The 13,229-nt window shown below is 41.8% G+C and overlaps 1 protein-coding gene across 3 annotated transcripts in view; it reads right to left on the reverse strand.

Annotated features, from left to right (window-relative positions):
* Positions 1-13,229, reverse strand: part of IRAK4 (interleukin 1 receptor associated kinase 4) — a 16,662-nt gene continuing 3,433 nt past the window's right edge. For all 3 annotated transcript variants that reach the window (XM_066591730.1, XM_066591731.1, XM_066591729.1), the window contains 10 exons: positions 12,538-12,683; positions 9,814-9,960; positions 7,956-8,116; positions 6,707-6,771; positions 5,532-5,646; positions 5,335-5,444; positions 5,026-5,209; positions 3,051-3,113; positions 191-349; positions 1-98 (listed from right to left, as the gene is read on the reverse strand). In XM_066591730.1, coding sequence (XP_066447827.1) covers positions 51-98; positions 191-349; positions 3,051-3,113; positions 5,026-5,209; positions 5,335-5,444; positions 5,532-5,646; positions 6,707-6,771; positions 7,956-8,116; positions 9,814-9,960; positions 12,538-12,683 — 1,198 coding nt within the window. In that variant the 3' untranslated portion in view covers positions 1-50. The remainder of the gene's footprint in view (positions 99-190; positions 350-3,050; positions 3,114-5,025; positions 5,210-5,334; positions 5,445-5,531; positions 5,647-6,706; positions 6,772-7,955; positions 8,117-9,813; positions 9,961-12,537; positions 12,684-13,229) is intronic.

Here is a 13,229-nt window from a genome sequence, read left to right on the forward strand (position 1 = left end):
TTTTACTAAAATATAGTTTTATGAAATACAAGAGCAAAAAGCAGCAGGAGTCAGGAACCACAAGAGATGCTGGAGATACTTTCCAAATCGTGGAGAACCTATAGAACGGAAAGTGATATTACAAGTCAGTTGTGTTTAGTTCTATCAAATACACAGATATCATACAGTATTGACTAAATGGGATATGTACCGTGTTAATATTTGGCCTCTTATTTTTCATTTGGTTCAAGCACTGACTAGAAATGCAGTACATTTTTTCTACTAAGCAGAGTTCCGCATCGTCCATCTTTTTATCCATATATTCCTCAACTGTTTTTTCTTCCTCTTCAATTTCTTCTTTAATATCAAGCTAAGAAAAGAAAATTTTCTGCATGTAAAATCAGCTGATACATTGTTTGCTTCTCAATCCCACCTATGTAATGCATTTCACTGTTTGAGGACATAGAAGACCATTCTTATTTTTATTTTGCATGGGTCGGAATATGAAAACTTTAGATTTAATTGAAACATGTAGCAGTGCTGTGTGTGTGACGTGCATGTAGCAGAGCTGAAACACTGGTACTATAATTTCCTAATAATTACTAGTCCCTTTAAATATAGCACTTTGTCTACAGAACTGTCTTCCAGCATGTAACGAGGACTACAGAAAACTGTCAAAGGGACACACTCACTTTAAAACGAGAAAGCTGCTGTGTATACATGAGTAGAAACATTATTGATGGCCATTATGCCATGCTGAAAAACCTTAGCAAACTGTATATCAGACTTTGTTCTCTCCGAGTTGAGTGGAAGAGAGTAACTACTACAGTGTTTTCTATACACTGTGCATAGAGAAGAGCAGGATATATTGTTCTCGCTCTGCAGTACACACAGATGACAGCTGCTTGAAGGAACAGTATAATGAAGTACTGAGCAGTGCAGATGTAAGTCCAGTAGTTCTTCATCACTCATTAGTAGGACGTACAGAACAAAGTCTGTCACAGAATTCAGTGACGATCCTGAACCAAAAAATTTTCAGTGTGCATATCAGCAGACAGACCAAACCCATTACAGTTAATTGGTTCCATCTGGCACTTCTGCATTTGTCATTTTTTGGCTCCTAAGACAGAGCTGAACAATGGAAAATAAAAGTGCATGTGGAAACAAGCCTCAAGTTGCAGGCACATCTGTGTGCAACTGTCTCTACCTCCTCCCTGCTCTATAGACTTCTATGGGCAGCAAGAGTAGTCATCCTCCTCCATTTCCTGTGTTCCATCTTAAGTAAAGTCCGTCTTCTTTCTGTTACTAAACCGGCTGTGGGCAGCAAATTACAATGAAGGGAGACCTCTTTAAAGGGGTTGTCCCGCGAAAGCAAGTGGGGTTCAGCACTTCTGTATGGCCATATTAATGCACTTTGTAATGTACATTGTGCATTAATTATGAGCCATACAGAAGTTATTCACTTACCTGCTCCGTTGCTAGCGTCCCCGTCGCCATGGTGCCGTCTAATTTCAACGTCTAATCGCCCGATTAGACGCGCTTGCGCAGTCCGGTCTTCTCCCTTCTGAATGGGGCCGCTCGTGCCGGAGAGCTGCTCCTCGTAGCTCCGCCCCGTCACGTGTGCCGATTCCAGCCAATCAGGAGGCTGGAATTGGCAATGGAACGCACAGAGCCCACAGTGCACCATGGGAGAAGACCTGCGGTCCACCGTGGGTGAAGATCCTGGCGGCCATCTTCGCAAGGTAAGTAAGAAGTCACCGGAGCGCGGGGATTCGGGTAAGTATTATACGGGTTTTTTTTTAAACCCCTGCATCGGGTTTGTCTCACGCCGAACGGGGGGGGGGGCTATTGAAAAAAAAAAAAAACGTTTCGGCGCGGGACAACCCCTTTAAGGCTTTACAAGGTTGTCTGAGGAAATGGGAGGAAAAAGGATCTGCCCTCTTTCCCTAGAAACAATGGCACTCAGGTACACGAACTGTATTACACCTCAGTGCCATACACGCAATAGCACTCGAGGGCGCCCGTTTTAAGCCTTTTATTCTATAGCATTTCTACTTTTCATATACGTAAACTTGTAATACATAAATTATATAGATCCTGAAATATTTTATAAAAATGCACACCTGGCATATTGTGAAAATGCCAATCATGGAGGCTTCACGCCATGCTTTTTAAACCTTGTAAAAATGTGTGCACAAAAGTCTGACCCAAATGGCGCCTTAAAAGGGCTCTTCTGGGACGGTTTATAAATTTTGCTATTGATGACCCACAGGTCACCAACAGATGATCAGGGGGGACAAGCCACTCAGATTCCTGCCCATCAGCCGATTCCTTGTGCCACTGTCTCTATGGTCAGCAGATGAAGCAGAAAGTGCAGGCCATAGTGCAGCAGCCTGCTTTGGTACTGCAGCGCAGCTCCCATCGGCTTCAACAGGAGCTGCACTGCAGTACCACCGTGGGAGCAGTGCCATTGTCAGCACTTTCCGCTTCCTCTGCTGACCATAGATTACATATATTATAGAGGTGCTAGGTTTTTAATGTCTGGCTATTTGTTGCATGTCATTTATATTTCCATACACATATGACACATTAACCAGAACTGAACTGTCTAAAGATCTGCTCAAACCAGATGTCTGTAAACCACAGAATCAAATGGTCCAAGTAGGTATCAGAAGTGGTGGTGAGGCAATTAGGCATGTAGCTTCTGATCTCATTTCTTTAGTTGAGAAACCCCCTCACCACCAAATGTGAGAGAACACATCATCTCTAATTGGTAAGGCTTCCTCAAACGCTCTTCCTGAGGTCACATGCTGTGATCTTCTCGATTTCACTTGAATATTGCACCAGGAATGTTGGGCCCAACATCTTCTGAAAGCTTAGATTTTTGGCCATCATACCAAGCTCTAACCCAAAGTCATGACATATTACACACAGTGAATGGGTTAAGAATCATTTTACTTCAAGTGCATAGTAGTAATGAATTTTTAAGAAAGTAAAAAAGGTAAATCAAAATGTGATGTCTGTCTAGTAAATATTGTTAAGCAGGTAGAGCAAATACAAAAACAGCTTACCAGTAGTACTGGATTCCGCTCCTCATCAAATGGCGCAAGTCCAGAGATGATTTCCAACAATACCTAAAATATAGAGTTAATTGAAATTAGAAGAGTCAAACATTCTCAGGTCTTGTTTTCAGTATCAAGAACAGAATGGAGCATGTGATACAATGTATCTCTGTGTCACGGAAATGTAATAAGTAAGCAGCAAAAACCTCCGTGAACTGTTGGAAGGGTTTTTTTAAACTAAACTTTAAAAGATTTTCTTTCTATTACTTACAACAGGTCACAGAGATTTTATGCAGCCTATTTCTTGTTTTCACTACTAAACACCATATGGATGTGATGTAATTTTTTTTGCACACCTCTGTATATATGCATCGTATACTGCTAAAAACCAACAGCCTTTAACCCCTTCCTGCTCCATGATGTACCAGTACGTCATGGGAGCCTGGTACTTCGCGCAACATGACGTACCGGTGCGTCATTGGGATAGCACGAGATCATGACTGACCTCGCGCTATCCCGCAGCGGCAGCCGGCTGTCAGTCACAGCCGGCGTCCCGCTGCAACAGCGTGCCTCCCAAAAAATACAATAAATATACAATATATAAATAAATAAAATAAATAAATAAATAAATAAATATACAAAATATACAATAAAAGTGATCAAAAAAGCCGTACATTCCCCAAAATGGTACCAATAAAAACTACAGCTCGTCTCACAAAAAATAAGCCCTCATAGAGCTTTGTACATAGAAAAATAAAAAAGTTACAGGACTTTAAATGCAGCTATAGAGAAAAAAAATGATTTCCAAAAAAACAAAAAGGGGTTTTATTGCAAAAAAGTGTAAAAGCCGAAAAAAAAAAATTAAGAATTTTGGTATCGTAACCGTACCAACCTGCAGAAAAGATTTAGTGTGTCATTTATGCTGCATGATTAACGCTGTAAAAAAAAAACAAAAAAACTATGGCAGAATTGATGCGTTTTCTTTCCCTGTTATCATAAAAAAAAAAAAAAAAAAGATATACGATATAGTCAATGTACCCAAAAGTGGCAGCGATAAAAACTACAGTTCGCTACACAAAAAACAAGCCCTTATACGCGTCGACGGAAAAATAAAAAAGTTATGGCTTTTGAAAAATGGAGATGGAAAAATACCAAAAATTGCTTGGTCCTCAACGCCAAAATAGGCCATGTCCTTAAAGGGGTTGTCTCACAAAAGCAAGTGGGGTTAAGCACTTCTGTATGGCCATATTAATGCACTTTGTAATATACATCGTGCATTAAATATGAGCCATACAGAAGTTATTCACTTACCTTCCCTGCGCTGGCATCCCCGTCTCCATGGCTCCGTCTAACTTCAGCGTCTAATCGCCCGATTAGACGCGCTTGCGCAGAAGGGTCTTCTGCCTTCGTGTCCGTCCGGCAGCAGCGGCGTTCTGGCACCGCCCCCTACGCGTCATCGCGTAGCTCCGCCCCGTCACGTGTGCCAATTTCAGCCCCCTGATTGGCTGGAATCGGCACACGTGACGGGGCGGAGCTACGCGATGACGCGTAGAAGGGGGCAGAGCCAGAACGCAGCTCGTGCCAGACCGAGCCGAAGGCAGAAGACCCTTCTGCGCAAGCGCGTCTAATCGGGTGATTAGACGCTTAAGTTAGACGGAGCCATGGAGACGGGGATGCCAGCGCAGGGAAGGTAAGTGAATAACTTCTGTATGGCTCATATTTAATGCACGATGTATATTACAAAGGGCATTAATATGGCCATACAGAAGTGTATACCCCCACTTGCTTTCGCGAGACCCCTTTAAGGGGTTAAAAGAAGGCAACACTTGGACATGTCAAAAGTTTCTAACGTTTTGAATATTGGGGTTCTGGGTGCTAATCACTGAAACAAAGGGGCAGTTACTCTTTAAGATCACATATTTGGAAGTTGATCACTGAAGCGGCTACAACTGAAGGACGCAACCAGAATACTGCTGTTACTTACTACTCCAAAGCTGAATATGTCAGATTTTATAGTGACCTCTCCCCGTAGGGCCTCTGGGGCCATGTAGGCTGTGGTGCCTACAATTCTTTCTGTCATCATGGTCTGTGCCAGATGTCCAGTGGCTCTCGCAAGACCAAAGTCAGAGATTTGGGGAGTAAAATTATCATCCAGAAGGATATTTGCACTAAAAGAAAAAAAAAAAATTATTTTTATATATATATATATATATATATATATATATATATATATATACGCAACATAATACTACAAGACCAAACCAAAAAATATTGCCCTGTGGCCATCACCAACCTCTTAATGTCTCTGTGGACGTGATTGTTTTCATGTAAATATTGGATGCCACGTGCCGTTCCCAATACAATATTACATCTCCTAGTCCAGGACAGCGGTGCTGTGCTATTCTGAAATACAAGAGTTGTATACGGTGCATGTCAGACCGTCACAAACTGGATTATTTTCACTTTTCTCAAAACATAACAGACACGTACCAGACAAGCCAGTCGGTCCAGTAGGGAACCGTGAGACATGTATGTGTAAACCAGGCAGTAACCGTCACCATCACTGCAGAAGCCCAGTAATCTCACAATGTTTTCATGATGACATCTAGAAAGAGACCCAAATAAGTACTAAATCATTTAAAATGGATATCCATATTTCTCTAGCGCCAAATAAATAGGTCATAAAAGTTATATTATAGGGCTGCTAGATTTTGTTACTTTGTACTTTTCCGCTCATTTTATGGCAAGGGCACAACAGTGTCCGCTTGTGGATAAGCTATTGGGCTGAATGGGCCATTAATTCCAACCCAACCAGAGCTTTGTAATCACACATGCATTCCCATCCCAGTGCAAGTATTAGGTTATATACTGCATGTTACTCATGCACAGACCCATGCATGTGGGGGGCTTAAGGACCCTGTTCTCAGGATCAGTGGTGGTCCCAGTCCTCAGACCCCCACAGATCATCTTGTTATTCCCTACACTGTGTACAGGAGATCATTTCATTTGGTGGGACAACCCCTCTGAATGCCCATAACACTAATCCAAATAATTTCCTCAGGTAGCAAATGCACAAAAAAAAACCCAAACTATAAACCCATAATATTATATACAGTGAACAGTATTCACATATGACCTTATATACATTTCATATGAAGATGATGAGAGATATACATACATGTGTCATAGATCATCTGCGACTACTGTTCCTGCCTTAGAACATGGCCATCCCAAGAAATATTCTGCACGCCGAATGATCTTACCCTGCGTATGTTTTCAGATATCCCCTTATTGTATATCTAATAACACCATCGATATTGTTTCTTGATTTCAAGTGCTCTTTGTTTTTTCTATTTTTGTCCCCTAATTTAGGGTTTATTATTAGGGATATATAGTGTGAGGTTCCAGTACCGGCTCACCCTTTTCTGGTCGGATGTTCCCTATTGTTAGGGGATATTATAGGGCACAACAGGATGTTTTTTAGGGACCTCCCAAACTACTCAATAAAAGTTATGGTTTTCTTCTAATAATGAATAGCAGTAATTTCTGTGATTCTACAATGTAATTAAACAGCAGTAGTAACAAACTGCTGAAAAATAAACCGCTAGTTTACTATGAATATTGTAAGAAATACTATAACTGCAGTAGCCATTATCTATACTCACTGAACCATTGTTTTAATTTCTTGTTCAAACTGATCCTTAAGGTCCTGCGAGCTATCATCAGTCATCTGTGAAAATTAGACAATTATGCCTTAAGATTACACAATGTCATAGTAAACATAAATGCAAATGATAGAAATGGACCCATGTGACTGGTCACTTATTAAGGAATGTTCTATATAGAAAACAGAATCAATCCGACAACCTGCTGGAAGTCTCCAATTCTCTTTCGTATTCTATTAAGCCATGGTAATCAGTATAGAATTGGATTAGAAAAACATGGCTGCTTTTTACCAAAAACAGCTACCCACTTGTCACCGGGTTCCTTGTGGTACAGAATCTCCAGCCCCACACACTTCAATAGAGCAGAGCTGCAATACCAGACAACCCATAGGCAGGTGTGGAGCGGTCTTTAGAAGAAAGCAGCCATGTTATTCTAATCCTGTACAATCCCATTAAGGATTTTATGTGATGTTCTTAGAACATTCTGTATGGTTACATTTGGTAGAAAAAGAATACCTGGTTTTCCTCTTTGAATGCTGTATTGTATGAAGTTTCTAGTATTGCAAGCTAGCAATGTCATGAATCCTTTAGCATTTCAATAGAAAATGCTAAGAGGATTTTCCTGTTTCTGAACAGTTGTTAGGACTAGTAGACTAGATCATATTAAAGGGGTTTTCCATGCAGAAGGCATCAGGATATACCGGGCCAGAGAAGAAGCATTGCTCTGACCCATGTAGCAGCCGGTGCTTGTATTTGCAATCATTGATTTCATGCTATATGAAGAGATGAGAACAATCCTTAAAATTACAGATTATCTTCCCGATTTGAAACACTTATCATTAATAACAGATGCATAAATTTGATATAAATGGAAACAAAAAATTTTCAATTAGCAAATCTGTCTAACCATAGCATGTCCTTGTTGTCCATAGTGACCAGTCACAGCGTGATTGGTTGACAGTAAGACTCTCCTTGTTGCCCATAGCAGACAGTTTTGCTAAATTAGGCCCAAAATGTTTTATTCTGCCGGAGTCATTGAGAAAAAAAATTGCATATTGACACCTCGATGTGGAAAGCATTTTTGATGTTGAGCAACAAAACAGAGTCCGTTTCCAGCTCTATTAAATGTATGTATCAGAGTGTCATTAAACGTGAAATTGGGAAGATCCTTTGTAAGAACCCTGCATGTTAAGAACAATGAGAACAATCACATGTGAAGAACACTGCAGACATGAGGCCGATTACTTACAGTTGTCAGTTTTTTCACTGCCACTTTTTCATCCTTTAAATGGCCCTGGAAAACTACTCCAAAGCCGCCCTCCCCAATTTTACTTCCTCCTTCAGAAAGTGGCCGATCATCAAAGTTTCTTGTGATTCGCTTCAATTGATTAAAGGAAAAAATGCCAAGACCTGCAACGTTATATAACAAACTCAATCATAAGATTCGTACAATGGTTAAAGAAACTGGGCACTTGCCTCTACAATAATGGTCTGTGCCGCATAACCTAGATTACTTCTTCAGTAGAGGTGTGTCTAGCATGCCCCATTGTTCATTTGTAGCAATGGTCTTCAGTGATATGCAATTTCAGGGACTGTATGTGGGGGTCGCAGATTTTCCACCTTAACGATGCAGGACGTACAGTTGCGTTCTGCAGCGTCGGGGTATATACGAAGTGAGACCGCGCGGCGATCTCCCTCCATACAACGCGGGCACCGGCTGTTTCTTACGGACACCCGCTGGCAACAGCTCCGATGAGCCACACGGCTTAACCCTTTAAATGCCGCTTGCAATTCTCACTGCAACATTTAAATCCCCTGGACGATTTTAGGGAGTCCTGTACGACACCCCCCCCCCCCCCCCCCCGTGATGAGATCGCAGGTAGCCATGCGGGTGTCATAGCAGCCGTGAGCCTTCTGAAAGGCCCCAAGGCTGTCACGGCAGAATGCCAATTAAGCCATGCCCGTGGGGTGGCTTGATAGAATGCCTGCCCGATCTCAAAATGATGTAATGCTATGGCATTACACCATGCTCCAGGACTGATTAAAGCATCGCAAGTTCTTGTCCCCTCTGGGGACTAAGGAAAAATAAAACAAATTAGGTTAATAAAGTTTTACTGATTGTAAAAGAAAAAAAAAGCAATAAAGTAGTTAAAAAAAAAACCTTTTGCCATATTTATAATAAAAGAATCTAAATAAAACCAAAATACATATTTGGTTTGGCTGCATCGGTAAAGATCTGATCCATCTAGTAACGCATCATTTACCCCACACAATGAACGTCGTCAGAAAATAAATAAAGAATGCCAGAAATGTGCTTTTTTGGTCACCTTGTCTCCAAGAAGAAAATGCAATAAAAAATGATCAAAATGTCGTATGTATTCCAAAATTGTACAATGGGAAACTACAGCACGTCCCGCAAAAAATGAGCCCTCAAACAACTATGTCGACAGAAAAAAGTTATGGCTGTCAGAAGAAAACGACAGAAAATGTAAAAAAATTTAACATTTTTTGAAAAAAAATGAAAGTAGTACAGCAAAAAAAAAATAAAAATATTGGTATCGTAGTAATCATACTGACGCATAGAATAAAGTTATCATGTCATTTTTGTTGCAGTTTGTGCTCTGTAGAAACAAGACGCACTCATAGATGGCGGAATTAAAAATTATTTTTTTTTTATTTTCCTCCAGTTAGACTTTTTTTTAAACACAGGTTTTTCAGTACATTAAATAGTACTGAAAAATACAACTCGTCCTGCAAAAAACAAGCCCTCGGACATCCACACTGATGGATAGATAAAAGTGTTACAATTTTTTGAAGGGGGGCGGGCGGGAACCAAGAATGGAAAGTAAAGTAAAAATGGGCCATGTCTTAAAGGGGTTAAAAAACAAAGAGTATCGGATGCTGGGTTCATAGCATGCCTGCAAGGTACCATATAACTGGACTGGTCATTCATCCATGGATGCGAGGATCACGTCACATGATCCCCCAATACTAGGTCTTTGCACCATGGAAAAACCTGAAGAGGTTTGAGCACTGTAGCCCCTTCATTCTAGCAATACTCAAATTGATCGTGAAGATGGACAATGCCAGTGACATGAACGCTCTACCTGATGTCTCTTCATCATTTTCCTCTGGTTCGGTGCTTTGAGAAAGAGGGTTTCCATGTTCCGTTTTGCTACTTGTCTCAGAAGTTTTCTGCGGTTTCTGCAGTTCATCCACAGGACGCGTTGGACAACTGGAGCTGCACACTGGCTCTGCTCACAAGCAAGACAATAAAGAAATACAGAATGTTATCGTAGCTTAGAAAACGTAGGATTCTACATAAATAAAGCCACTTACACACGGCCCGATGGTTGTGTGGTGTGCAAATGCATGCAGTGAAAGACCCATCAGCCATAAGTCACCGATAGGATCTTTCCTGCAGACCCAAAAATCATGGTTCTGTGTAAACATGCCGTCATTCATCTGTGAAGACGGCCGGTTTACTGTGGATGGAGGTGGGTGGCCGCCTCTAGTCACTGAGCAGCGATCACTCCTGTGTAAAAGCATAGGAACGATAATCACTGGGACGGCCGTCAGGCACTGAAGAGCCCGACAGTCGTCCCCTGTAAAAAGGGGCTTAAGTTAGATATAATCCTGCATGATACCACTTTAGTGTGCAAATGTGACATACAGGAAATACTAGTACCTGTGCTGGAGGGCACCTATGAGCCCCACAATAAATCAATGCGAGCCATGCCTGCAGTTACAAGCGCCGGTCACTACACAGAGGTCAGCGAGGAGATTTCTGCTCTGACCTTTGTGTATTTCTACCGCTGACAGCATGCGCCTGCTAAGCTGATCCGTCGGGGTTCCAAGTGACAGACCCTAGCCAATCAACTATTGATGAACTATCCTAAGGATAGGTGATCAGTAGTATTCTCCTGGAAAAACCCCTTTAAACTGGCAGTTCACTTTGAAGATTTGGGGAATTTGTAATTTAAGTGACCATATAGGCAAATACTAAATATGGGTGATCTAAAGGCCTATTTACACGGAGTGATGATCGCTCAAAAAAAAAAAAAATAATTTAAAATTTAAAATCGCGATAATCGTTGCATCTAAACACGCGGCCATCATGCACTTTTCGTGCACTGCTAGCTGACTGTTAAATTCAAGCCAGCCTAAAAACCATCCTGCGGTCTTATCAGGACCGCACGCTGAGTTCTCTGCGGGTAGTGCTGATAGCATTGTTTCAGCTATTTAACCTGTCGGAGAACAAAAGGGCTGAAAGCAGATAAGAGCCCTCTGCAATTACCTGCACTCAGCCAAAGGCTTCATTTGCACGGTAAGTAGGGATGAGCGAGTCTACTCGCTAAAGCACTACTCGCTCGAGTAATGTGCCTTAGCCGAGTATCTCCCTGCTCGTCCCTGAAGATTCGGGAGCCGCCGCAGCTGACAGGTGAGTTGCGGCGGGGAGCAGGAGAGAGCGGGCGGGAGAGAGGGAGAGAGATCTCCCCTCCGTTCCTCCCCGCTCTCCCCCGCAGCTCCCCGCTCCGCGGCGGCCCCCCGAATCTTCAGGGACGAGCAGGGAGATACTCGTCTAAAGCACATTACGCGGACGAGTAGTGCTTTAGCGAGTATACTCGCTCATCCCTACTAATAAGCTATTAAGTAGCTAAGTAGCTACTTAATAGTTTATGCAAAATGATCCCTCAAAGCTGTCACTCAAACTGTCATTTGAGCGATCATCGCTCTGTGTAAACAGGTCTTTATACAAGGAGGGAGTAAAGAGAGAAAAAGATATGGTACAAAAGGGACAGACAAAAAGAAAAGGTTATTAGCTATGCCTCTCCAGTTCACACGCCATAGAGTAGGAAACATTTAATAAATACAAAATGGTATAAATACACGCAAATCTGAAAATATTAAATATGGGATTAAGACATTAAATAACAATAGCCATTTATGTGAAATTAAAAAAAAAAATCTATAAATTCAGTAGTTTTTTTATATTTAATATGGTCTAACCAATAAAAGCAAGTGTAAGGCCGGCTTCACACGGGCGAGAAAAATCCTGAGATGTGTGTGTTGTGAGTCGCTCAAATCTCACACAAATATGAACCCCATTTTTTTGAATAGAGTCATACACATGAGCGATGTTTTCCCCCATTGCAGGAAACAAATCGCAACATGTCCCATCATTCGGCGTGCTCTCGCATTGCAACTACCATTGTGTTCATTGGGGCCGGTGGCAGCGTCGCACCACATGCTAGTTGCACGTGGTGCGTTGCGAGGATTGTCCATTGAAAGCAATGGGATAAAGTCCACAATCCTCCCCTGCCATGGTGGATCGCTACTTCTCCAAACTGATGCAAGGCGGTTTTGATATAAAAACACCTGGCATCCACAGGGCGATTCACGGCCCAACATCGCACTCCCCAGTGTGAAGTTAGCCTTAAAGGGAAGGTCTACCTTTGTAAGCGAATTTTTTTTTGTTGCTCCGAAAGCATGTGAAATGAGACAACTTTGCAATAAGAATCTACAGCTTTGAGTGTAGAGCTCCCATGCAGCCCTGGCTGTAGAACACAAGTGTGCAGCCTGGTCCTGTAGTCACTCCCTCTGTTTTCTAGTCCTTGCCAACCTTCAGCTTTCTTTATTGGAGACTATTTAGAAAGTTACTTTGTTATTCCCTTCAAATGTGTTGGAACTACTGAAGGTGGAGAAGGTGGAGTCCGCTGCCATATCCCACACAAATCGGTCACCTGACTGTAGCGCGTGTACCTTCCCCGTGGTTTAGGCTCTGAAGAATGTGTTAATGCTATAGAAGCAATGGGAGATAGAATACATACCATATGGAAGCAGTGTGGCTGCCGTCAAGAAGTCATTCGTCCGCAGCAGGACAGCAAGATCTTGTACAGTGCAATTGGTTGTCCCCCAGTCATAAAGTAACTCAAGTGTCGGGCTTTTCCCCTTCGCAATGACTCCTTCAAAGCGCCTTTAAAATACATTCAATTAAAAAAGTACAGAATTAAATTATATATATTGCTATATATCTTAATGATAGGTTCATCACGGGGAATCACGGCAAATCATGATTTTTAGACGCGAGTGGAAAATAGCGAGTGATTTTCCGCTCGTGTACATTGGGCTGCGCTTTCCATAGTTCCATAGTTCTCCTACAGAAAGCATGCCATGCGTGCGACTTATTGCTGCGGATCACACCATGACAAATGGCCTGTGGACAGCCAGCCCAAAGTAAATATGCTTTTCAGTTGTTAAAAAAGTGCAATTCTGGCATTATGTCATTTTTTTTTCTTTTTTAAAGCATGTAAGACAAATAATGGGATATTTACGTAGTTCAGGCTTTTTCAGATGCGGCAATATTAACCCCTTAATGACGTGGCACCTTTTTTCCCCCCCAGTTTCCTGTAGTTTCCGTTAGTACCAATTCGGAATACATATGACTTTTTGATCGCTTTTTATTGCGTTTTTTCTCGGAGACAGGGTGACTGAGATTTCTGGCATTTTTTTTTCCAGACGT

This window comes from Eleutherodactylus coqui, chromosome 2 (genome assembly GCF_035609145.1).
Source record: "Eleutherodactylus coqui strain aEleCoq1 chromosome 2, aEleCoq1.hap1, whole genome shotgun sequence".
NCBI lineage: Eukaryota > Metazoa > Chordata > Amphibia > Anura > Eleutherodactylidae > Eleutherodactylus > Eleutherodactylus coqui.